General features: G+C 50.7%; 3 protein-coding genes across 6 annotated transcripts; 1 reads left to right on the top strand and 2 right to left on the bottom strand.

The window, feature by feature from the left end:
* Positions 1–89: 89 nt before the first annotated feature.
* On the bottom strand, positions 90–12026 carry LOC117647914 (zinc finger protein 2-like). Of its 4 annotated transcripts, none has more exons than XM_034389910.1 (4): positions 11803–12026; positions 11115–11288; positions 10479–11029; positions 90–3657 (listed from the first exon to the last, which is right to left on the bottom strand). In XM_034389910.1, the coding sequence occupies exons 1-4, from the start codon at positions 11932–11934 to the stop codon at positions 2481–2483; spliced, it is 2034 nt and encodes a 677-aa protein (XP_034245801.1). In that variant the 5' UTR covers positions 11935–12026; the 3' UTR covers positions 90–2480. The 4 variants fall into 4 exon arrangements, with proteins under 4 accessions (XP_034245801.1, XP_034245792.1, XP_034245783.1 ...); XM_034389901.1 differs by lacking the exon at positions 90–3657 and adding an exon at positions 3927–5274; XM_034389892.1 differs by lacking the exon at positions 90–3657 and adding an exon at positions 5406–7395.
* Positions 12027–12123: 97 nt separating this feature from the next.
* On the top strand, positions 12124–13250 carry LOC117638935 (U6 snRNA-associated Sm-like protein LSm7). Its single transcript, XM_034374166.1, has 3 exons — positions 12124–12382; positions 12681–12870; positions 12957–13250. The coding sequence occupies exons 1-3, from the start codon at positions 12374–12376 to the stop codon at positions 13094–13096; spliced, it is 339 nt and encodes a 112-aa protein (XP_034230057.1). The 5' UTR covers positions 12124–12373; the 3' UTR covers positions 13097–13250.
* A 74-nt stretch (positions 13251–13324) lies between these two features.
* LOC117638932 lies at positions 13325–25014 on the bottom strand. Its single transcript, XM_034374158.1, has 9 exons — positions 24998–25014; positions 18567–18677; positions 18003–18251; positions 16547–16871; positions 15784–15905; positions 15231–15460; positions 14537–14707; positions 14204–14338; positions 13325–14123 (listed from the first exon to the last, which is right to left on the bottom strand). The coding sequence occupies exons 2-9, from the start codon at positions 18655–18657 to the stop codon at positions 13974–13976; spliced, it is 1473 nt and encodes a 490-aa protein (XP_034230049.1). The 5' UTR covers positions 18658–18677; positions 24998–25014; the 3' UTR covers positions 13325–13973.
* Between the last annotated feature and the right edge of the window lie 916 nt (positions 25015–25930).

Genomic DNA, 25930 nt, shown 5'->3' with positions numbered 1-25930 from the left:
TTCCCTGTAAACGAAGGGAGAGGGAAGTCTCTTACTCGTCACCTTTAAAACAGAACCCCCATGAAGCAAATCGAAGGAACAACTGAGGATAAAACGTAAAACAACATTAGTTTAATTCTTAAACTCTGAGAAGTTAGTGCATACCTTACTGTTTATTGATCCAGCATAGAGAGGTAGTAAGCACCATAAACTGAATTAAATATACATATTATTTGTAAAAAATTCAACATAGAATATAATATGATACTGATTTAATACAAAATGAATTTTCAACCTTATGACCAATTTATATAAATATAAATGTAACGTCTCATCTACTAATCGCTTGTCACAAGGAAGGCACATCAGTCAATCTGTTCAAAAGATATAAACCAGTCGTAACAGGAAAAATATTCTTACATTTATTTAGAATATTTTGCTTTTTTAATTACAAAGAAATAATTCCACAACAGTAATAATTAGGAATTCACGTAAACAGGAAAAAGGTTCACAAACAAACAAGCTGATCCAAGCAGAATGGTGCATCACATGCCCCATAACACAAGATATCTTGAGGCATTTAGTGATGTCCCAATTAATCAAACTTCAACATAGTACCAAATTATTGGCATAAATATTCTCTCACAAGACACAATGAAGTTTTTAAGTGCAAAAATGATATAACAACAAAATAATTCCAAACTATGGGTTTTGTGCCCCTAAGAACAAATCCTATGATACAAAATTAGGGTGCGGTGTAGATCTTTATTCAGTTTTCATAAGCTATTAGAAAATAGGAATCAGGACACACAAACATTCTTCTCTTTCACAATAAAAGAGAAGTGTCCCATAAATAGGGTCTTTCTGAAAATAAAAATGAAGTCATTTCTCACTGTGATGGAAGGGAGTAGTGCCTACCTAGGAAAGGTAGGCAGTGGAGTCGGAGTCCTTGGCCTGACAGACTTTAGTGGGTATCATGTCACAATAGACGAAAACACCATTCGCTTCACTTATCTACGCTGAAAAGAAAACAAGTAAAGTGACGGTCTACCAGCATCTATCAAGAATTTGCACAGAGTTTTCCAGTCCAGACCACATTATAATGGGTGTCCTTATAACAATAACATATACTTTGATTTAAAGTGCAAACTTAAGCTACACGTTACAATTCAACACTTCAAAATGGTGTAATGAACTTAAAAATAAAGTGAAAGAGGATATAAAAATTCTGATCAATTTTTAAAATCTGTATGCCTGGATTACACAGATCTCCTAGTAAAACAATTATGGTAACCCCTTGAACCAAATTTACTTGGTAAGGTATAAATGATTGCACATTGTTAATAAAACATGACGATGCTTGGCAGTGTCACAGACTCTCCCTATATACAAATTCAAAACAAAACAATAGTACAACTTGCAGCAATAATAAGTCATATTTTACATTGGTCAAAATGCGGTTTTGCATTCACTAAGGTGTATGCAATAAAATAAAATAACAAAGACACAATAAGTAAACTGACCTTAAAAAGAAGTGAGTTACAACTGATAGAAGATCAATTTCAATATCTGAGGCACTGTAAATTTCTGTAAATAATACAGAGTAACTTTTAGCATTGGTAGCAAAAATTTAAAACAAATTTGCGCATTGAAAAGTACATATACAACATCCTTTTCTGTGGAAACCCTGTAATTACATTGAACTTGTTCAAAACAAAAGTGTTGTCCCAAAAATATTCATACATGCTTAGTAGTGACAAATTTAAAAAATATAACATGATACAAGTATATAAGGCCTCACTTACTTAAATCTACTATGTTTTACCATTCTGTGATTATTAAACACAGATTCATACCCTTATACCCAAACATTAATGTGGAACTGCTTTGCAATCCAAGCGGGCCTCATCTTCTTTCCTTTTTTTAAATTGACATTCAATAATGGATATGCTAGCATGCTAGCACACACTCAGTCAGCTCTGGAATTGGCAACAAAGAGTTGTACCCCGTCCTTGATCTGAACAAAACCCTAAGCATATAAAAATATATGATGAATTAAATCAACTTCACCAGAGCCCTGTTTCAGCTCCTCTACAACTAAGACACCGTTCTCACTATTTATTGCTTTCTCGCCTTTAGGATCTTGGTTCAGAATGTCTCTTTTAGTTTTGAAGCTCCATAGAGTATAACACTTGTCTCAAAAAAAAAAAATCTTTGGTCACTCCAATAATTTAAAAGAACTTGATAGCTTCTACTGCCAGAGAACAAGACATGAGGTCACTCACAAAAGCAAATCTAGACAATACAAGTACAAAAACCAAGGCACACATTTATTGGAAACGCACTACTCATATGTCAAGAAGTATACCTCAAAGGGAAAGGGTGTATTGAATTTGGCAAACGGAGTCCACTTTACAGTACAGAAAAGTTACAAAGGCACTAGTGACAGCTTTGCTGCCTGAAGGAGATACTCTGGGAAAGCGAGGCGAGACGCTCTCGGCCTACTGGTAGCAGGTGTTCTTGAGGTGCGAGTTGAGCAGCGCCTTGGACACGAAGCCCTTGGAGCAGTGCGGGCACACGTAGGGCCGCTGGCCGGTGTGGTAGCGCTTGTGGATGACGAGCGTGGAGCGCTGCGAGAAGGACTTGCCGCACGTGTCGCACGTGTAGGGGCGCTCGCCAGTGTGCACGCGCTCGTGCAGCGTCAGGTTGCCCGGCTTGCTGAACGCCTTGCCGCAGTACGAGCACGCGTGGGGCTTCTCCCCCGTGTGGATGCGCCGGTGCAGGTTCAGGTGGTCCTTGTTGGTCAGCGACTTGCCGCAGATATCACAGATGAACACGTTCTCGCCGGTGTGCGACTTGATGTGGAGCGAGAGCGAGTTGCGGTGCGCGAACACCTTGCCGCACGTCTTGCACTCGTTTACCTTCGGGGGCTGCTTCTCGTCCGGGTGGATTGTCTTCTTGTGGGCTGCCAAGTATCTCGTGTAGGGGAAGGCCTTCCCGCACACGTCGCACTGAAAGGGCTTCTCGCCCGTGTGGAAGTTCTTGTGCTCCATGAGCCACGTGTGCACGAAGAAGCCCTTGCCGCAGATCTCGCAGTGGTACTTGTACTCCTGGCTGTGGCGCCGCTTGTGCGTGTTGAGGGCCGACTTGTAGATGGTCGTGTAGTCGCACTCGTTGCACTGCAGCTTCTTCTGCTCCGTGTGCTTGCGCTGGTGCATCTTCATCTCGTAGGGCCGCTTGTACGACTTGTAGCACACGTTGCACGTGTAGGGCCGCTCCTCCGTGTGCACCACCTGGTGCATCTTGAGCGACTTCTCCGTGCTGAACTCCTTGTGGCACTGCGTGCACTCGAACATGGGCAGGTTGGTGGACACGATCTCGTCCTCGCTGCCCGAGTGCACCTCCACCTTGACGGCGGCCGCCACCGCCGCGGCGCGCATGATTTCCTCCTGCTCCTCCTCCTCGCGGCGCTGCTTGCGGCGCTCGGGCGGCGTGACCGGGGCCAGCAGCGGGGTCTCGTGGTGCACCTTCCAGTGCTGCGTGAGGCGCTGCCGGCTGGGCAGCACCAGGTCGCAGTCGGGGCACGGGTAGCTCCGGGTGGCGCGGCTCAGCGAGCCCGACTGTGCAGCCAGCTTCAGCATGGCCGCGATTCGGTTGGCCTTCTCTGTTAGGATTGACCTAAAACAAGCCAGGATGATGGAGGTTTCAGGTTTTAGTCTTGAGAGCTAAAGGGCCATGCTCGAGGCGGGGCGAGGGGCCAGACGAGAAAGACGAGAGACTAGAGAAGAAGACTGGATGCTGGGATAGTGTTTGGAGTGGCTTTGTGTGGTGTTTGTCAATTGTTTCCATTTCTTAGTATTTGGTGGCGGTTCATGGTAGGTGTCAGTTTGTACGCATTGTATTGGATGAGGGATCTACAGAGTTAATCACATTGAACAGAAAAGTCGTGACATAAAACATAAACTTTTTAATCTTATTGTAAAATAATGGACATATTATCACAAACTGTAAGTTTCTACCACTTTGCTCACAATTATCATATCATCACAAGATACCCGCTTCCCAAATTCTTTCCAATATAAAAGCAAAATCTGTGAAAATCAGAAATTGGGTATACAAGGGAGCTGTAATGGCACATCGGGTATCAATGCCTCAGGAACATCTTCACATATTTGTCTCACTTTGGTGGTGTGCGCCTCACTACTTAAATGGTTTATCAGTTCATCTCTAATTTTGAAAGTTATGTCACATGATGAACATTGCAAGCCATTACAGGATTTCTTTTGATGTTTCGTTAATGCCCCCCTTTGACTAAACCCTTTCTTGCAGCCAGAGCAAACATACGGCTTTTCCCCCGTGTGCACTCTATTATGAACTGTCAGGTTTTTTTGGGAACCGAAAGTCCTTCCACATGTTTCACAGACAAAAGGTTTATCCCCAGAGTGGGTTCTTAAGTGACACTCCAGAGTGGCTTTGCTGCAAAGGCCTTTTTGACATATGTAGCAAGTGTAGTTACTGATCCCAGTATGAATGCGCAGGTGCTCCATAAGAGATGATGAGCTGTGAAACAATCTATTACAAGACCCACATTGATGCTTGGGTTGCCTTGGTTTAAAATTTTGTGAATGAGATTTTAAATGAGATATAAGAGCACTCTTGCGGCTGTAAGATCTTGCACAAGTTGTACATTTATGAGGACGGACACCACTGTGTTTTAATTTGTGAGCTTGAAACTCAGACGCGATATAAAAACCTTTCCCACAAAGTTCACAATTAAATTGATACCTCTTCAGATGTCTGTTTAAATGAGAATCTAATGCTGACTTCTTAGCGAATGATTGATCACAAATGTTACACGGGTAGTTTTTAATACTTAGATGGGTTTTTAGGTGGACTTTGTAGTCTGCTATAAGTTTGAAGGATTTATCACAGAAGTCACATTTGAATGGTTTATCTTGGGTGTGGACACGAATAGTGTGACAATTTAATCCATCCTGAGAGAGAAAAGCTTTGTTACAGAAAGAACATAGATAAGATTTTTTTTCATGTGTCTTTGAGTGTCTCTTTAGTTGGAATGGATATGTGAATACTGCTCCACATACAGAGCACTCCACAACAGAAAGTTGATGAATTCCCTTATGACGTAACAGAGCTGCACTGCTGGCAAAATCTATATTGCAAATCCCACATCGATGAGATTTTACTCCTGCATGAGTATGAGGAACAGGCTCTTGGGTGGTAATTTGGCCTCCCGAGCACTCACAGCTGACCCAAGCACCGGGGTCAGCGACACATCTGCAAAGAAATGTATTCTGCTAGAGCTATGCCAAGGAGACTTTTAACAACTAAGTAAACCGCTCTTGTCTCATCATCAGTCAAGACAATCCTGATTGAAACGGACTCAGATAACAAGCAAAAACAGAAAGTAGTTAATTTGTAAAAATAAAAGACTTCTATGTACTTTTATTATAAAAAAAAAATAATTAAATTACATAGAATGTAGGAAATGAAGTTAAGAACACATCCAATGAGCCTAAGTAAACATAAACAAAGAAGGGCCAAATGAGTCACATATGAACACTAGTTTCCTGAATTTCTACCTGCCCTTCTTCAAACAAAATAACTTAACTCAACACTAATATGCCAGCACAAAGTTGCGTATGATAATCAAATCAATTAAGACATGACATGACATGACAAAAATGGAAACACAACAACTGTTGAACACCTCTATCTAAAAACAAGTATTGGTTAAGAAACGGGTTATTCTTCTCTCAACATAGCAACATGAAACTAAGAATCAAACCATTCACATCCTTGAATTAGGTATGCACAATGCATAAACAACATCAACATAGAAAAATACAGTCAAATATGTCACTGGAGAGTATTACTCTCTAGTTTTAAAAACTAGAAAACCACGTAAATTCAATCATTTAATAAGGCCACACAATTCAAGAGCTAGAGCTCATTGATACAACTTAAAACAACAAACTACAAATGTGATGTTATTATCAGACCATTATCAGATAACGGCACAATTCAAATTCTTTGACACCATTGATATAACTTAGAGACAAAAATAGCAACTGTAATGTTCCAATCAGAGACTACAATGAAAAACACTGAAAAACACATCATTCTGAATCAGAGGGTTCATTTTTGACAAGTTGGTCATCCAACTGACAGGAATTTGCCCTGTGAGCAATCAAATGGTCTTTGTCAGCAAACGTTTTCTGACAAGTAGAACAGGAAAATATTATTTTTCCTGATAAATCTAAACTACCATAACAGGTGATTATAACATCATCTGTAGTCATAGGTGAGGTTATAACAATAGTTTCATCAGTTACTTCAGTTTCTTGAATGGATGTCTCATCAAGTTCATCTTGTTCTACAAGACACTCATCACTGTCAACTTGCATTTCAGCATAGTGGTTGGCACTTTTCTGATGCGATTTTAATTGGCAACGAAGAACAAAACCTTTACCACATGTGGGGCACTCATGGGGCCGTTTTCCAGTGTGATATCGAGAATGAACTATCAGAGTTGAATGTTGAGTAAAGCTCTTACCACAGACATTACATTTAAATGGCTTCTCACCCGTATGAGTACGTATGTGGGTGTCAAGATATCGTTTTGAGGTAAACATTTTCCCACATACTTCACAGATGTGAGGTTTTTCCCCAGTGTGTGTTCTTGAATGCACTTCTAATATGGCCTTACTAGAAACAGACTTTCCACAGACATCACAGGTATACGGTCTAACTCCAGTATGTTGCCTCATGTGGACCTTCAAGCCACTATGTTTCACATAACTCTTTCCACAGATGTTACATTTAAATTGTCCAACAGGAGGTTCATAATTAGGATTATGTTTTTTCTCATGGATTGTCAATCCATATTTGTGATGGAATTCTTTACCACACACTTTACATTTATGGGCAATATCCATGTGAGTCATTCTGTGCTTTTGAAGTTCTTGATTTGTGTAACACCCTTTATCACAAATATCACACATAAATTTGTATTCATTACTGTGGCGCTTTTTATGAATGACAAGGTTTGACTTCTGCACACAGGAGTAATCACATAAATCACACTGATAGGCCTTCTCGCCAGAATGAATTTTCATATGCATATTCAACTCATTGTTGCGTTTAAATTTTCTCTGGCACACATCACAGGAGAACGGTCGATAATCAGAGTGGCACACCATGTGACTGCGCAAGGCCTTGTAATTTAGAAAAGATGTGCCACAAAGAGGGCAGTCAAGAGCCTTCTCACCAGTGTGTGTTCTCATATGCACAGGCATAAAGCTTGCGACATATTTTTTCCCGCACACTTGACACGTTTCTTTCTGAGTCCTGGAGGGAGCCTCCCTCTTCCCACTAGTCTCATTGGAGCCACTGTCTCTGCAAAGAAGAGATTGCTAAAGTCACACTGGGCAAAGCTTTGTTACTGGTGGGCTGCTGAACAGGCAGACTATTGGGTGTGTGCGTAGTGCACCTGTGTGCCCTGACCCTGACCCCTTACTGTCATGTCAAGCTGGGTTAAATTTGGCTCTAAGGCAATTTACTTAACAAGAAAATGTGTTTTTTTGTATGTTTTTTAAAATAAAAACTTAAGTCAGGAATTGAAGAACTAGAGGATGGTGTGAATCATACAATCCAGAGAAAAACAAGACCAAACCAATGAGTTATATGGTTTCTAAACTGGAAATACAAGGGACGATCTTTTGAAGTCATGCTAACCAAGCTGGCCAAGTAGGGCTCAAGCTGGTCTACAGGGAAGAAAAAGGTTGGGTAAAGCTGTATTTGACTGTCTACCTTGGTCACCCAGGCCACTCTTCGAGCAACAGTAATGAAACATGTGAAGTGTTCAGTTCATACCTGACACATACAAAATAAATAGATTGGAAAAAATAAAAAAGTTTGAGTGAAAATATTTGTACAAGTTTAAAAGAGCTATGCCCAGTATTAAAACAAAAACCTGACCTGATTCATTTACAAGGGCTCATTAGAACAAGCTGCACATTAACAGAACTACACAAAGAAAAAAAAAGGGGGAGGGGGACTGAATGCTAATAGACAAATTATAACAGGGAAGGGGATACACTGATCCTGTAACTAACTTGAAGTTTGGTGCTTTAGGTGATGAGACAACATCAAAGTTTTAGTCACAAATCCCTTGGAGCACACAGAACATCGATATGGCCTTTCACCAGTATGGTATCTTCTGTGTACAGTAAGAGTTGATGACTGAGTAAAATTCTTGTTGCAAATATCACACTTATAAGGTCGTTCACCAGTATGTATTCTTTGGTGAACAACATAATACTTTCGATGAGCAAATGTTCGGCCACATGTTTCACAACTGAATTGCTTTTCACCAGAATGCATGAGTTTATGACAGAGAAGTGACTCTTGACTAGTTAGGTTTTTACCACAAACATCACAGGAAAAACTTTGAACCCCAGTATGAATACGCATATGCTGAACAAGTAACTGTCTTGAAGTAAAGGTTCTATGACAAACTTTGCAACTTAAATTGATGTTGATATTTCTCACAGAGTCTTTATGGCTCTTGGAATGATGATTGTAAGCATTTCTTGTAGAAAACCGCATGCCACAAACCAGGCATAAAAAGCGATGGTCATCTTCTTCATTAGCATGAATCTTCTTATGAGTTTCCAAGGTTTTCAGATACCGGAAACTACTTCCACACTTGTCACATGTATGAGGGCGAATTTCCTCGTGCATCGCACCATGCATCTTCAAGTGGTGTTCTGTCAGAAATTTCTTGAGGCACAGCTTGCATTCAAAATTACGTTCCTTATGAATTTTGCTGTGCTGAACCAGTTTTGCATTAGAGGAAAACTCTTTCCCGCACTCAGTGCATTTTAAAACTTGTCTCTGATGGCTGCCCTCACTGCCTCCATTCCTCACTGCTTGGACGACTGGCCCACTGCTACAATGAACACCAAGCACGCATAACAGGTTGTCAAACAACAACATAAAACTGACTTGAATCACAATGGCAATACAATGGCAAATGAAACCTCGCTCAAATTAATAATAATTGCAAATAAATCAAGATTAAAAAAACAAATAAAGAAAGAAATTAAGAAACCAAAGCAGACTGTGGATCAATGTAGGTTAGGCCAGATCTTATGCCTTCAGGGCCGGCACAGAACCAGGGCAGCCATTTAAATTACATATCAACGATGAACACATATGAATTGCATTAAATACAAATCAATCAGAAATCTTATCTATAGTAGTATTGTGGTTTTTTTCTTGTTTTTTTTTTAGTGTGTCATTTGTGCTTTGTCTGTTATTTCAATTGTTTTCTCTTTTTATGCTGACAGGTCATGTTAGTGTACCTACAATGACAGTATCTATCCTCAGACAAGAATGAGAAAAGTTGAAATTGAAAAGAAACAGAGAATATTACAACAGTAAACATTATTGATTCCCAGTTAAGTTCTGTAGGGATCAATTGATCACGTTCACCACACAGAAATCTTGTGCGATCTGAGAGATTATGTTATATACCACTACCTTTCCCCAACAGCCTGTGCCAGCACCCACCACATTAATTTTCACATAGGTTTATCAATAAGATAAATTAAAACACCAAAAACTGAGAAAAGCAAACTCATAAACACAATTTAAAAAGAAAGGTGAAAAGCATTCACAAGTGTCGTGAAAATCAAGAAAACTACCACCAGCAATATGTTATGGTTTGGACCAAACAGAAAATTAATTTTCTCTCCCTCTAAAAATATTTTTCAGGGAAAAGAAAAGAATTGTCTGAGATCAGCACACCAATATATTGTAGTAAAATGCATGAGTGAAGGCAACCCCATCAAATTTTCATTAATCAACCAAGTACTTGAAAAAATAAAGGATATTCAGTAGTGAAACAATCTCAGATCAAATTTAAATGGGGCAGAGGTAAAATTTCTACTATGTACATGGAACTTTAAACTCAGGAAAATTACTGCACACACTGATAGGACCAACTTTCTTTTTTTTTTTTTTTTTTATTAACTTGGCCTTGGTTTCATCAAAGTCAAACCTTTAAGTCTCACCTCATTGTCAATGACTTTTACTCAATATGAGCAAATAGGAGAGAAAACTGATGGGGTTGAGAAACATGGTCTTTTTGTGGTAAAAACTTGACAGACTTTGTAGCTAGAGCTGAAAAATAATGCCTTAATTCCAATGAAAACTCGTGAAATTAGTGACTAAATTTGTGAAAAAATGAAAACGTCAGGCATTATTTCTTAGCGTCAGTAAGCATGATATACACCTGAGACAGTCATTCATCATTAATGAATTTAAAAAAAAAAACACAGAAAAACATGTAAAATCACAGGAAATTGAAATAAGTATCACTAGTCTTGTTTGCATTGAATTATTGATAAGCAACTGTCTCCGGCTATACCAAAAGAACTTAGAGACCAAGGAAAATTAAACAAGTTGAAGCTTACCTGCATGCTTCTTTGTCGATGACTGGCGCAGTTGTGGTTGAGTTATATACTTGAGGGGGAGGCGGTGGAGTCAGCACCAAGTGTGCAGATTGGGCTGGCTTCAGTCCACAGAGGCCCGATTGAGAGGTCTTCAGTCCAGTTAGCGCTGACAGAGATATTCCTGATATACCAGGTATTCTAGACGGCCCGGACAGTATAGAAAGCCCAGTCAGAGGTGTTGTGTTGGAGGTGCTTGGTAGCGGTGGTATGATGATTGGAGGTTTGACGGGAGGGTTGAGAGGAGGATTTACGGGAGGGTTTACAGGAGGGTTTACGGGGGGATTAACAGGAGGGCTGGTGGTAGGCTTGACAGGTGTCTTAGTTGTCGTCTCTTCTTGGCCTCCACCAGAATCCTCCTCCGGCTCCTCTGGATCCTCCAATTCCTCGTGGTCCTCCCCGTCTTCTGCTCCACTCTCCTCCTCACTTCCTTCTGGGCCATGATGGCGATGGTGATGGTCCAAAGGGTCTTGTGAATCATCTAGATCCATCTCTCCATTAGAATCCTCTCCCATCTGAAATTTTAAAGTATATTAGGAACACTACTTGCAATCTGAAAAACCAAAAGAAAGGAAGCACATGGCTGGAAAACAGGCTCACCATTTCAGTCTTCAGTACATCCATAGGTGTCCTATGGATAGGTTCACTAAAACCCAACCAATCGTATAATTGCCTCTCAGCATTGACAGCAGTATTCCAAAAATTGTATACCAGTTCCAATTTTTCAGTGCAGTCATCACAAATTTTCTTTGGGAGAGGGTCATCGCTGGCAAGCTGTAAAATATTTTATTTTTTAAAATTACTTCTTTGGGATTAAAATCCTTCGAGCGAGAGGCAAGTATGAAGAGGAAAAACTTTCAAGCAACAATATGTTTCTTAATGTGCTGGGTTCAGGTGATGGACAAATTCAGTTTAAGTGACATTTTAACCAAGTAAGGTTATGAACTAGTAGAGAGAGGTATGTATCAAAGCTCCTAAAAACGTGACCAGCCACAAACAAAGCCAATTTTCAGAGCTAACGCAAAAGAATATATGCTTTTGCCCCACAAATATAGCGGTAACATTTGAATAATATTCCCGAAAAGAGATTAACTCTAAATTGCATAACCAATACATGATCAATTACAAAATTACCGAAAGAGAGTCAATAATTAGTATCAAGCCGAAATAGAAAGAGAGTGCAGAGTAGCATTGATAGAATGAGATACACGTAGGAAAAGGCTGCCTTTCTTAGAAGAAGGGCGAAAAAAACAAACATGAATACCTGCACCACTGAAAGACATCTTACCTTCACGGGAAGACACGATCCTATTTTATGATACAGCTCCCGATCCACACCTTCCCCTTCAAATATTGGTATTGTAACTCTTTCTTTGTCTAGGCAGAGCCGGCAGGCGTCCGCTAACTCTGACGCATCCATCTTAAATAAGAGTTACCGTGTAAATTAAAGTTAAAAATTTGGGACGATGACGCCCAACGACGCCAACTCCACTCCGATTTCCCCTCTCTCCCTCTCTCCACCCTTCACCTTTCCCCCTGCCCCTTCCCTTCTCCACGTACTCATCCGGGCAAGGTTGCCACGTTTCAAAGCAGATTTTTTAAAGATAGTAGTAATGAATGGGATAGACGTCTGAAAAACAAAGATATGAGTCTAGAATATTAAAGCAATGTTTTTTCTTAGGTAAAAAACATATTTTCAAGAATCATTATTTTCCTTGATTCGTTTTCGCCCGATCCGGCAACACTGTCGTGTTGATGTGTTCTAGTCCGCGGAGTTTTCGAATGAAATTATTCGTCTGCCGGTCTTCAAGTTGAATAAAAGTTTTCATAGTCCTGTTGGATTTCCTAATTTTGTCAATATGAGTGCGGTAAGTTCCCTGTGTTTTTGTGACTGATAAATATGACCTGTCCCATCATAAGTTTTTCACGAATTGGTGTCGTTGATGTTAGAAAAGAGGTTAGGGTGCAACCTAGTGTGCATGTTTTTATTCAGTCAAATCATGGGACGAAGCGTTATAAATTGGAACTGTATTCTGTATCAGTTTCAGAAATATTTTTCTTGTCCCGTAGTTGAATTATGTATGTGAACTCTATGAGCTGTCAAATACGGTTGTTAATTCCATGCCTGGCAAATGCTTTTCTATTAATTTTTCTGTTTTCTTTCAGAGCTCTAACCAAGCGCAAGGGGGAGATCAGAAGGAGAAGAAAAGAAAGGAGAGTATTCTTGACCTTTCTAAGTACCTAGAGAAGAACATCAGAGTGAAATTTGCTGGAGGTCGTGAGTGCGCGGGAACTTTAAAGGGTTACGATCCTCTATTGAATCTTGTCCTCGACAACACCACAGAATATTTAAGAGGTATTTTATGTCAAATGCATTTATCTGTGATCACCTTTGCACCTTTTCATTTTGATTTAACTGTGCTCTTGTTTTGGTTTTGATAGATCCTGATGACCCATACAAACTGATGGAAGACACCCGTATGCTTGGCCTGGTTGTATGTAGAGGAACGACTGTTGTTCTAATCTGCCCTGTAGATGGAATGGAAAGTATTGCAAATCCTTTCGTTGCACAGGATGGTTGAATCTGTTGCTCTGCGTACTTTGTTCTTGAAAATATCTGTAAGTAATCAATTCCGTGCCCCTCAACTATGATACACAAAGAAGTGTAATTTTAATTATTTTTGTAATATAAGTTTTCTCTCCTTGACAACTACAAAATTATATTGTTTAACAGTTTACTGTTCTTTTTTTGTTTTTTGGTTTCCATTTAATGAGTGAGTCACGCTATTCCATTTTTTTTATTTAGCTAAATAAATAGAACACAGATGGTACAATGTAAAATTATTAAATTAAACTTTGAAGAATGGATGTGGTTTTTCTCTTTTACAAACACAAATGGCAGCAACTCCTCACTAGGTTAAAAATAAATGTTCCAGGTAATGTACTTTTTTCATTAATGTCAAGCCGGATACAATGGCTCTTTCTTTTATGAGCATTCTTTCCCATTTCAGTCATTCTGATAAATACAAATCTTAACTGGCTGAGCTTATTCTATTTAAACTACAATTCTACATTTTTACATCTCATTCTCTAAGAAAATCACAGTTTTATGATTGCAAGTGTTGTGTTTTAACGCATCTCCCTTGAAACAATCACTTCTACTCCCACATACTGTATAGCTTTTTGTGACATTGTTTCTAATTGCTAGCCATTTACTGCTCCACTAATTTTTACTCCTTGGTCCATATTGATAAAAACAGGAGTTATTTCTTGGCTTACAGCATTATAGATGTATCTGGTACATCAGGGCAAGAGCAGGAGATGTTGAGTTGCTTAGTCCAGTTCTCTCAATGCCCTACTGGCCATGTCACTGGTTCAAAATCAAATCAAGTGTGCAGTCTTTCTTCGAGCAACAAACTCTCTTAGGTACTATGTAGTATGACTGTTTTTGGCCAAAAGTTAGCGGCTGTCTAGGCCGAACTCGTTCCGAATCCATGGGTACTGATTCGGACACTCAATGCAGGTGCTTAAGTAGCGTTCACCTTGAAGGATGCGGCTCGTCAGCTTGCACGTCTTTGGTAAATTACAAGCAATCTCATGAGGCTCAAACTGTGAAAGAAAAAGTATAAGTGGTACTACAGGCAATTAGTTTTCTCCAACTGTCTTTGGCAAAACTCTGTCGACGATACCTTGTGCTTCTTGCAGCCCCAGGGCTCGAAGGAACCAATATGGCTAAGTGGAGTTGGCTCTCTCATCCATTGAATAGCCTGCCAGTTTGTGACAAACCAGACATCTTGCATCTTGCCCATGTCATTCAGAAATTTCTGTAAAGGAAAGAAAAATGTTCGAAAGGCAGCCAGCTTGCGAGCTGAGGAGTCTATTTCCGGTAGCCTGCAGCAGATTGATTCCAAAGAGTCGCTTTCGTCGCTCTGTCTCTCTCGCACTCATGGGGGGTTCCCTGTGGCGACGGCGACAGAGTGACGAAGACGACACTCGGAATGAGTCTGCAGGCGCGCACGTACCTTGAACGCCGCCAGGTACTCCGGCCGCTTGAACCACGTGGTGTGGAAGTACAGCCCGAACGGCGCCCTGTTGGTGTTGTAGTGCCGCTTGAAGTTGCTGATGAGCATGCGGTACACGTCCTCGCCGGAGAGGTGGGGCGGGCACGAGTCCACCATGGCGCACGTGTAGCCCTGGCCAACCACCAAATGAGCTCGCTACAGTGCCTTGCCGTACCGAGCGATTCCCAGCCGTCTGATTCCGAGCACTGCTTTCGTCGCTCTGTCTCTCTCGCACTCATGGGGCGGTCCGTAGGGGTGGGAGAGAGACAGAGCGACGAAGCAGTGTTCGGAATGAGACGGCAGCGATCGTGGCGTCGCTCTGTCTCTGTCGCACTCGTGGAGCGTCCCGAAGGCCTAAGGGGTGCGAGAGAGACAGACCAAAGAAAAGATCCTTCGGAATCGCTCGGCTGTGCTTCTCCTGGGAGGCAGGCCACACACCCGTCACCATCACTCCCCCAGCAGTGTCGCAACATAAGTAGGCAAAAACTCCCACGATGCAGGCCTGCCCTCAGGGCTAATTCTCGAGAGCTAAGTCCAGATATTGCCCAGTGGACCGGCTGGGGTCGGCGACCCTTTCTACCCTTGCAGCGTGCGAGCTGTCGACCACTCGTAGGGCGACACTGCCTTCAGGGAAGTTGGGCGAAGTTGAGCCTACCTCGATGGTGACCTGGTTAAGGGGCATCTCCCAGATGCCGGGGTAGGCCCTGGACGGGCAGCGCTGCTTGGCGCCCACGCACTTGTGCGGCGGCTTGTGGTCCAGCGTGTAGGGCCACAGCGGCGGGTCGGAGAAGGGCGCCACCATGGACGCGTCGTAGCGGAAGCCGAACTCTTGCATCATGAGGAACTGGCGGTTCCAGCCGACGCGCAGGAACGGCACGCGCATGCCTGGGGGAGCCGAGCAGAGCCGAGCCATGGCGGAGCCGCCGGTCACTTGGGTTCACGTCGCACAGTGGGTCAGAAGACCGGTCGAGGTGGTCAAAGTCCCGGACGCGTTTCGAGCTCCAGGGTCGCTAAATGGTACTCGAACCGAACGTGTGACCCCACCAATGGATTGCTCTTCGAACGAGGAATCCATTGGTGAGGTCACACGCTCGGCTCGAGTCATGTTTGACGACTTTGGCCGCCGGCGCCGGTCTTCTGGCCCACTGTGCTTTGTGCTGCGCGGACGGGATGTCAAAAGGAAATTGGATCGAACGGTGGGACGGTACCTCGAATGTCCTCCATCCGGACGCCGGCGAAGTGGTTGATGATGTTGGCCTGCCCCACCATCTCGTCGAACCAATCCTCGATGGTGGCGTTGCGGCTCCACCAGTCCTCGGGCCCGCGGTGCCTGCAAGCACGTGCACCCCAGGGTATGGTCCATTCAGTGAATCCTGTCCTCGCGGCTGCAGGCCTTTTCTTGGTGCCATCATGAGTGTGGCAAACAGCCTCGAAACAACGAGCAAAACAAAAGATCGAACCCTTATAACGCACCGGAACAGCACTCCGACCATGAGGCCCCCAGTGGGGCTGTGGCTGTTTAACTTCCCTTTGAGCGCGGCGAGGACAGGGTTCACTGAATGGACCATACTGCACTGGCAAGGCGAGCATCCTTTGGCCCAAATTCCTACGATGCATGTCGAAAGGATTGCCTACCTCTGCATGTCTAGCTAGAGAAGGGGGGCGTGGGATTTACGTAGGCCTCTAGCAGGTGCCTTCCTTTCCTCCCAGTTTCGCCGCTCTGTCTCTGTCGCACTTCCGCGTGGGAGCGAGAAAGAAGGGGGTAGGACTCTTACCGAGCGAGACAACGCAGGCCTCGCCAACCCTCTCGACACCCGTGCATCGTGGGCATGTTTACCAGTGTCTTGCCGATCCTCCAGACTGATTCTGAGAATCGTTTTCGTCGCCGTATCTCGCTCGCACTCGGGGCGTCCGCTGAGATAGAGTGGCGGAAACGAGCCTAGGAATCAGTTTACCGTCGGGCCTACTCACGTGATGGAGTGCACCGCCACCTCGTGGCCGTCGTTCCAGAGGCGCTGCACCTGCTGGTAGTTGGTGTACTGGTGGCTGAGGTAGAAGGTGGCGCGGATGGGGCAGCCGTTGGGGTTGCGGTGCTCGTCCGTGAAGAGCTCCCGCGTGAACAGGTCCCAGTTCTCCGAGTTGACGGCGTCGTCGAAGGTGACGACCACCATCTGCGGCACCTGGCCGCGCTCCAGGTCGCCGGGCACGCGCGTGCCGTCGCGCGAGCAGAAGCAGTCGGGCAGGCGGCACGACCGGGGGTCGCACGACAGCGAGCCGTTGGGGTCGTTGTCCACGTCTGCAACCAGCGCGGCGTTTAGCGAGCGGTGTTGCGGCAGTGCCGAGGCGGCAGCATGGCGGCAGCATGGCGGCAGCGAACTCATGCCGAGGGAAGTCCCAGCGGCAGACTCATTCCGAGAGTCGTTTTCGTCGCTCTGTCTCTCTCGCACTCATGGGCGCCCCGTATAGGCGCGCGCGAGAGAGAGGCAGAGCGACGAAAACGACTCTCGGAATCAGTCCGCAGTCCCAGCGAGGTCGCCGTGTGCCGTCACTACCGTCACGGCGTCGCCACGGCGTCGCGTCATCGGCCGCGTCCTGCCAGTCCGTCCCCCTCGTCCACGCCGGCACGCGGCACGCGGCACGCCCACTCCACGTAACCCCGCTTTCTCTCTCACTTCCTCTCCCAGCGTTATTTGGACCACCGCATCTGGTTCTGGTACACAATGAAGCACTTAGGCGAGGGGCGCAGCGAAGGACCCCGGACGGCGTGGCCGAGAGTCGGCTTCATCGCTGTGTCTATTCTGCACCTATACAGGGCGCCCCATGAGAGCGAGAGAGACACAGCGACGAAAACGACTCTCGGAAGCAGCCTGCAGGCGTGCCTGGGCCCGCGCCCCAGCGACCGAGCCCGGAACTGATTAAATAAAATGACGGAATTTGAGAGGATCGCCCACGTAACCCATAACAGGGAATGACCCCGACGATACTTGATGCGTTTGTGGGCGGTCTCTATGGTGCACGAGTTTCGCCGGGGCCATTTCCTTGGCGTGCAACAAGGCATGCTGACCGATTGGGGCGCAGGGGCGGATCCAGGAGGCGGCGCCTCCCTTGGAGGGCGGTGAAGCCGCCTGAAAGATGGGCAGAAAGTCACCCTTTGCCCTTGCGAGTAGGGGGGGGGGGGTCTGGCCCCGTCCCTGGGTCTGCCTGTCCGCCCTCGCTGGGGTGGCTTCGAGAAGGTGTGTGTGTGTGTGTGTGGGGGGGGGGGGGGGGGGTCTGGCCCCGTCCCTGGGTCTGCCTGTCCGCCCTCGCTGGGGTGGCTTCGAGAAGGTGTGTGTGTGTGTGGGGGGGGGGGGGGGGTCTGGCCCCGTCCCTGGGTCTGCCTGTCCGCCCTCGCTGGGGTGGCTTCGAGAAGGTGAGGAGGTGGACGTACCGCACCAGCCCTCGTCCGAGCCGTCGGGGCAGTCCACGCTGCCGTCGCAGAAGTACTCGGCGGGGAGGCAGGAGCGGTCCGCGCAGCCCAGCTGGCCCTGGGCGCACTCGGCCGCCTCCAGCAGGGGCCGCGGCACCACGGCCTCGGCCACCACGTCGCAGTTGTCCACGTTCATCTTGAAGTCGCAGATCTGGCGGTTCACGTCGAACAGCAGCCCGGCCGAGCACTTGAACTCGAACACCTCGCCGTCTGCGAAACAAGATGTGTCAGGCTGGCGTTCACGTCGAACAGCAGCCCGGCCGAGCACTTGAACTCGAACACCTCGCCGTCTGCGAAACAAGATGTGTCAAGCTGGCTGCAGAGTCGCCGTGCCCTCTCTCTCTCCTCGCACAGCACGTGCCTGATGCCTCATGAGTGCGAGAGAGACAGAGCTCAGAGTCATGAGGTTGCAAGCTGCAGGCGCCGCCATGTGAAAAACGACAGCGGTGGTCGAAGGCTGGCGCGGTTGGCGCGGCTGGCGCCATAGACCATAGACCGCGCGCGGCGGCTGCGCGGCGCACTCACCAAGGCACAGGTAGTATTTGGAGCACTCGCCGTTGGTCCACACCCTATGAGGCGCTGGTCGCGGATTCCTGTAGAAGCGGCCATCCTCCATGCATGGAATGTTGGCGGCGTCTGGAAAGGAGAAAAGAGGTTACGACCTTGCGAAAAGGGGGGTCGATGCGCGAGCCACCTGCCGAGCGATGCCGAAGGATGGGCTCGTCGCTCTGCCTCTGTCGCACTCGTGGGGCACCCCGTAAGGGTGTGAGACAGGGCGACGAGACCATTCCTCGGAATGACTCGGCTGTCAGCGCGTGTCACAGTGTGTCACAGTGTGTCACAGTGTGTCACACACGTGTCGCTCGGCATGGTGGTTCGCGCCGCCGTGACAGGCATGGCGACGAAAAGGCTGTCCGCGGCCCGCCGTCCGCGCCGTAAATCGTGTCTCTCCGTTTCCCACGGCGCGGGGCGCGCCGCCGGGCGCGCGGGGTGAGTCCGAGCAGAGTTTCGTCGCTCTGTCTCTCTCGCGGCCCTGCGGGACGCCCCATGAGTGCGAGAGAGACAGAGCGACGGCCGAGGCGACGACGAAAGCCTGGGCGGCGCGGACACAGGCCGACACACTGCGAAACACGAAACACGCGCGCAATGGGAATCGCGGCACCTCGGGCACCTCGCCGCCGCTTTGTCCCTCGACACACCAACAATGCCGCCATGCCGCCAGCGCCGCCAGCGGACGATTCCGAGAGTCCTTCTGTCTCTCTCGCACTCATGGGGCGTCGCTCGTTGGTGCGAGGGAGACGGAGCGACGGGAACGACTCTCGGAATGAGTCCGCTGACATGACATTGATGCAGCACGCGCGGCGCCGCCACCGCCGCCGTCATCGTGGAGGTGCAGCCGGCGCGCGCGCACACTTTGGCGCGCGGCGAAGGCGAAACTTTCTTCGCCGCCACTCGGCCGCCACTCCACACGATACCCGATCGGCCGGCGACACGCCGCACGCCTCTTCGCGCCGCTCTTCGCAAACCGCTCTCCGCGCGCGTGTTGAACCTGCAAACTGATTCCGAGAGTCGTTTTCGTCGCTCTGTCTCTCTCGCCCTCGTGGGGCGTCCCTTATAGGTGCGACAGAGACAGAGCGACGAAAAGACTCTCGGAATCAGTCGACAGCTCGTTTGCCGCCGTCGTATCCCTCTTTATTTTTGCGAGTGCCTTATTGTCTCCTTTCACTTTGGCGCGCTTTGGCGGCGCGGCGCGGCGGGCTCTGGGAAAAGGTTTGGGGCGGGGAGGGGGAGGGGATTGGTGAGCGCATAGTATGAGTGGCTGCGCGACTCCAAAGTACCTTCGCGGTGTATTGCGCAATCCGCGCCGCACGTCCCGGGGGAAGGAGGGAGAAGGGGTTCACTCAGCCAGCCAGGCGGTCCGCGCGGCCTGGCCGGCCTGGCCGAGGGCCTGGCTCGTGCAGCATCACGGCCTGCATCGCGCAGCGCCAGACAGCGCCAGCCGTGTCGCGAGGAGTTCCGTGGTCGCTGTCGCCAACGTCGGCAGTAAAAACCAACTGGCGTGTTACGCTGATTTTCGGCCGATGCACCCCACCATGCCGCTACACAACCATTCCACCATGCCACCACGCCATCCACCACGCCACCATGCCACCACGTCACCATGCCACCACGCCACCATACCACAATTCCACCACGTCATCATGCCACCATGCCATACTGCATCATCACACCTGCAGGGGGCAACAAGAAAATGGGCTCACTTGGCCTCCGCCTAAAAGGTGGGCCAAGAGGCACTCTTTGCCCCTTAGGCAGGAAGTGCTACTTTGGCCCTCCCTCAGGGTGGGTCTGGATCCGCCACTGACTCATCCACCAGGCTGGAGTTGGCACCCTTTCGACAGGCAGGGCGACTGGCCACCGGGGCCACAGACAACGGGAGGGACTTGGCGGCGCTGGCATTGTCCACGGCCTCAACGCCTGCGTAGCAGCGCCTGCGTAGCGCCTGCGATGCGTCGGGTAGGCAGCACCGCAATACACCCGTGTCACGCGGGCTGGCCCATCCTCCGCTTGGCAGGCGCTTTGCTACTCCAAGTGCCGTTATGCCAACCAATCAGAGTACAGCGCCGTTACGTCACCTGCACGTCGGCTGGCTGTTTGGCGGGAATGCGATGTCGTCGGCGGGCGGCGCGATGTTTTGAATGCCTCCCGGCGCTCTGCTGCTGCATCGCGTGGTGCGGCGCGCGCCGACAACGGCCTCTGTCTATATCTACCGCGTCGCCTCGACAAGTCGCGCTACGGCTGTGGCTTTCATGTGCATCAGACGGGCGGTTTCAGACGGGCTGTCTCAGACGGGCTGTCTCAGACGCGGGCTGTCTCAGACGCGGGCTGTCTCAGACGCGGGCTGTCTCAGACGCGGGCTGTCTCAGACGCGGGCTGTCTCAGACGCGGGCTGTCTCAGACGCGGGCTGTCTCAGACGCGGGCTGTCTCAAACGGGCTGTCTCAGACGGACTGTCTCAGACGGACTGTATCAGACGGGGTGCAACGGTAAGTGGCCGCTGCAGGCGCTGGCTGGCTAGATGCCTCATGCCGCCCCGCCCCGGCCGCTGAGCACTGACCCTGCCGCCCGGCGGGCCCCTCCCCCGCCCTCCCCACCGGGCCAGCCCCGCCAGCCCCGCCAGCCCCAGCAGCGCTAGCGCCAGGGACCACTGCCGGTCATTATCAAGAGCAGTTTGAACCCGGGGCACCAATCAGAGGCACCGGGCAGCGCGGCGTGGTGTGGCTCGTTACGAAACCCGCGAGAATGGAATTTTGTGACGTGTCCGTCCTGTCCGCTCCGCCCGAGTCCGCCGTGAAAGCGGTGCCGATGGTCTTAACAGTGTCTTAACCGTCACGGCGTCAACAACACCGATAGGGCGGGCAGGCTGCCTGGCTGCCTGCCGGGCCGGCCGGCGGAGGGACCTGAGAGTGGCCATGCTGCAGACTGATTCCGAGAGTCGTTTTCGTCTCTCTGTCTCTCCCGCACCCATACTACGGAGTGACGAAAACGACTCGGAATCGGTGTATACTGCGGCCTCGTGGTCTCGTGGTGCTGGAGGAGCCAACGGAGTCTGCATGGCGCTGGACGGTCACCACGTAGAGAGGTGGGGCGGGGCGGGGCGGGGCGGGGCAGGGTAGGGCGGGGCGGGGCGAGGTGGGGTGGGGCGCCCTCGGGCGGCACTGCTGCCCCACTCGAGGCGCCATGGCGTAGGTGCAGTTAGACACGTAGTACGCGTGTCATGGTGTCTGTCGCACGCGGGCTACGCGGGCGACGCGGGCCCAGTGGCCTCATGCCCTGCTAAACTCAGCTAAACTGCACCGACGTGAGAATGGCCCGGAATGGCCTGCCGCTGCCGCGCTGCCGCCGGCCGAGCGCAGCCGAGCGGGGCAACGAACCTCCCCGGCCTCCGCCGCTCACTCTGGTACACCCCCGTTCGCACACACGGGCGCGCATACACACACGCGCATACACACACGCGCGCACGCACGCGCTGCTACCGGGCAGGTCACGCCCCGACCAAGGCTGCCATTCCATTCATGCGCGCGCCACGGGTGCGTACGTGAGTGAATGGGCGTGTGTACTGTTCGCCATGCCTAAGAAGAACAACAAAAACAAGAATAAGCGGAAAAAACGGATATGTAATCGGGATGCCGTGGCAGCTGCACGTCGATACCCGCGACGGGCGGGGCGGGGCGGTCGGGCGGGGCGGTCGGGCGGAGCGGGCGGTCGGGCGGGCGGGCGGTCGGGCGGGGCGGGCGGTCGGGCGGGGCGGGGCGGGCGGGCGGGGCGGGGCGGGCGGGCGGGGCGGGGCGGGGCGGGGCGGGCGGGCGGGGCGGGGCGGGCGGGGCGGGGCGGTCGGGCGGGGCGGTCGGGCGGGGCGGCCCGAGGCCCGCGTCGGCCTGAGGCCGCCCGAGGGGATGGCATCAGTCTGCGCTCCGGGCCACCACGTAGGCCGTTGTCGTCGTCACGCGGGACGCGGGTTCGACTCCACGCCGCGCTCGCGTTTCCTTTTCGCTTCCCTGCCGCCGGATTCCGAAAGGATCGTGTTGTCGCTTTACCGCTGTCGCACTCCTTGGGCGCGATGCAAGGGTGCGAGAGAGAGAGCCGAGCAGAGCAGCAACCAAACGATTCTTCGGAATGATGCGGCCGCATGCGGCTGGTGGCTGCGCGCATGGTGCTTTCGTCGCGCTGTCTCTCGCGCACTCACGGGGGCGTCTTGCGGGGGTGCGAGAGAGACCAGACCACTATGTATGCTGTCCGCTGGTCGCGCCGGACTCCGCGACGACGGAACGGACGGAACGACGGGACGGGTTACGGTGGGAGGCTCAAGGCGTGATGCTCGCCGTGACGCCGTGCTGCCAGTGAAAGTAGGCCCGTCCCTTCCCCGCCGCCCCTCGCCCCGCCCCGCTCCGCCCCTGCATCGCCTCGCGTCGTATCGCAGGTATCGCGAGCATCGTGCACGAGTCCCGGCCGTCCAGTGACTGGACTCCAGTGACTGGAGTCTCCAGTCCCGTCCTACGGCGTCCCCGCCGCCCCGGCCGGCCACTCCAGCACGTGAAGCAGTGTATCGCTCGGCGCCACGACGCCGACTGGAAGACTGAAAGTCTGGAAGCCGAGTCCCGCCAGGGCGGCCAGGGCGCTGCCAGGGCGCTGCAGAGGGTTTGGTGAGGTCACGGCTGGCCTGACCTCACCGTACCCAACCCGTTGGCTGGTGTTGTTGACATAATGGTCCTCTCGGCGAGTGTAGCACGCAAGGCAGGGCTACTCAATCCGAAGCCTCCGTGTGCCGTAGCGGAGCCGCGCGCCCCATCGCTAGGCTGCCATAGCACAGTGGGCCAGAGGGCCGGTGGAGGCGGCCAAAAATACCGCACGCGTTTTAGCTCCAGAGTCGCTGAATGGGACGCGAACCGAACGTGTGATTCCACCAATGGATTGCTCTCCGAAAGAGGAATCCATTGGCGGCGTCAACGTTCGGTTCGAGTGCTGTATAACGACTCTAGAGCTCAAAACGCGTCTAGAGTTTTGACCGCCTGCGCCAGTCTCCTGGCCCAGTGTGCATCACTAGACTGCCATAGGGCTGGCGGCTGAGACTCCCATGGGGGCGACAGACGGAGCGGCGACACGACGTGGTGGAATCACGTGTCTGCGCCGGGGGTCGCTGACGGAGACCTAAACGCACGCCTGCACGACAGCGCCACGGGGCGGCATGGCGGCAGGCAAGGTGCAGTCGGGTTGGTTTCGCGCAAACGGCGTGCCGCGACGCAACGCACCGACATGTGGGAACGCAGAATGCAATGCCACTGTCACAACAACAACAACAATAACAACAAGCTCAACAAAAAGAAACAACGCCGCCATCGACAACTTTGAAAACAGCTTCACCCCACTTCGTCGTTCGTCGCCGGCTGTCTGCGGGGGGCCTGCGGGCGCCTCGGTGGTCGGCCGGCTGGGCCAAATCACGAGAGGAGGACGCCCCTCTCCTAAGGCCAAATGAATCCAATTTGCGGCGATAAACCGAAAGCACGCGACACGACACGCAAATTGAACTGGCGCCACTATCGCCGCTTTCTCCCCCGCGCCTCCCCTGGCACCACCGTGTGGCCATGGCCATGTCCACACCACCCCCGGGCCAGCCTGAGCGGAGCCCCGTCACTTTTCCCCTCGGCCAGTGTGCCCGCCAGGCCCAGGCGCCCCCGCGGGCCACGCCGCCACACCATGGCCACACCAACCCCGCGGCCCGCGGCACACCCTCGGACCTCGCCGACAACCGGCCACGCCGAGCACCGGCGCCTCCTCCATGCTGTGCCCACCTGCAGTCGCGAGGCCGCAGGAACGAGCGGCGACGCGGCACGGAGGGGCTAGCGGGGACGGCTGGCGGCGCAAGGTGCAGTCGGGGGTTTGGCGCGCGGGGGCCGCGACCGCTTGCACCGACAGTGGGAAGCAGCATGCAATGCAGTGTCACAAGCGGCAACAGCCCCAAACCACCACCGGCTCACAAAAAGCACCTGCCGCCCCGCAACTTTGCAAACAGCTTACCCGGCGTGGGGTTCGTCGCCGGCCTGCAGGGCCCTGCGGGCGCCCGGCGCGGCCGGCTGGGCCAAATGGCGTAGGAGCCCCTCTCCAAAGGGTCCAGTGAATCCAATTTGCGGCGATAAACCAAAAAGCACGCGAAAACGACACGGGAATGAATTGGCGCCACCAAGTCGCTTTCTCCTCCCGGGTACCAAGAACCACCGTGAGGAGGCCATGTGGACCACCCGGGCCACCAGCGGAGCCCCGTCACTTTTCCCCTGGTCATTGTGCCCGCCACCCATCGCGGATCAGTCGACATTTTGCCATTCGAGTACTTCGCGTAACCCCGAGGTCGGACTTCCCCGTCAACCGGCCACGCCTAGACTGCGCCTCCTCATGCTGTGCCACCTGCAGTCGCGGACCCGCAGACGGCCGGGGTGACTGGTGATAGGTCCCTCCGGCTGGCGATGCCGGCGGAAAGCCCGCCAGGCCCGACGGGCCCCCGCGGGGCTTTGGCGCGCCGGACGCGCTGGACCAGCATTTGTGGTGTCGGCCAGCACCTTTAGGCCCGGCATGCCGGGCATGCCCGGCACAAGTCCGTGAAAACGTGCGCGCCACTGCGGATGATCCCTTCCCGCAGTCCGCAGCAGTTTCGGCTTGAAGTTGAGACGCCGGTAGTCATTCCTGAGACGCCATTCTTGCCTCTCAACCAGTGGTTTCAGGTCCAATCTAGAGCCAAAGTCGTCCAGGCTCTTACCCGATTTCATTTTTGCGCAAAATGTCGAAAAACAGTGGAGATTTTCGGAAATTTTGATGTTATTTCCGGTAAAAAAACCTCCCGACGAGAGACCGAGTGATAGGGACGACCTGTGATTGGGCTATTCCTATACTTCTTTTCAGTGCCACCGCAGCAGCGGCTGGTTGGGATGTTATCAAGTCACTCGATGGCCACGGCGCGGCGCCATGCACGGACTGAGGACGGAGGGGAATGACTGCACCCACTCGACCCTCCTCACTGAACCACACAACTTGTGAGTGATTACATTAGAGGTTTGAAAACACAGGACCACGTTCCATATTTTTGGGAAGAGGATCGCCTTTTGACTATGAAGGACAGTTGTACGTTGGGCTCGTCGGCCGATGGACTCTCTTTGACAACCCCCACTGGCGACGGTCGAAAATAGACTGCCAGACATTAGAGCCTTGAAGTTGGCCTCATCGGTCCAGTCCTGGCTCGGCGCCTGGCGGGTTGGCCAGCGTGGGCCACGCGTGTACGAGGAGCTGCCTACCCATCCGGCGCTCTACCTGAATTCTGTTCTCAATTCCCAACGGCAGGTGTCT

The sequence above is a fragment of the Thrips palmi genome, unplaced genomic scaffold (assembly GCF_012932325.1).
Source record: "Thrips palmi isolate BJ-2018 unplaced genomic scaffold, TpBJ-2018v1 HiC_scaffold_10, whole genome shotgun sequence".
NCBI classification, from domain to species: Eukaryota; Metazoa; Arthropoda; class Insecta; order Thysanoptera; family Thripidae; genus Thrips; species Thrips palmi.
This window is presented reverse-complemented; position numbering and strand designations above follow the sequence as displayed.

What these genes read in the sequence shown, in the direction of transcription:
- LOC117647914 (XM_034389892.1), bottom strand. Translation starts at nt 11,934, where the DNA reads ATGGATGCGTCAGAGTTAGCGGACGCCTGCCGGCTCTGCCTAGACAAA. An exon ending in GATCGTGTCTTCCCGTGAAG is followed by an intron (nt 11,289 to 11,802) that starts GTAAGATGTCTT and finishes AATATTTTACAG; the next exon opens with CTTGCCAGCGATGACCCTCT. An exon ending in ATCGACAAAGAAGCATGCAG is followed by an intron (nt 7,396 to 10,478) that starts GTAAGCTTCAAC and finishes TCTTCTTTGCAG; the next exon opens with AGACAGTGGCTCCAATGAGA.
- LOC117638935 (XM_034374166.1), top strand. An exon ending in CACCACAGAATATTTAAGAG is followed by an intron (nt 12,871 to 12,956) that starts GTATTTTATGTC and finishes TGGTTTTGATAG; the next exon opens with ATCCTGATGACCCATACAAA.
- LOC117638932 (XM_034374158.1), bottom strand. Translation starts at nt 18,657, where the DNA reads ATGGAGGATGGCCGCTTCTACAGGAATCCGCGACCAGCGCCTCATAGG. An exon ending in TTAACCAGGTCACCATCGAG is followed by an intron (nt 14,708 to 15,230) that starts GTAGGCTCAACT and finishes GTGGTTGGCCAG; the next exon opens with GGCTACACGTGCGCCATGGT. An exon ending in AGTACCTGGCGGCGTTCAAG is followed by an intron (nt 14,339 to 14,536) that starts GTACGTGCGCGC and finishes TTTCCTTTACAG; the next exon opens with AAATTTCTGAATGACATGGG.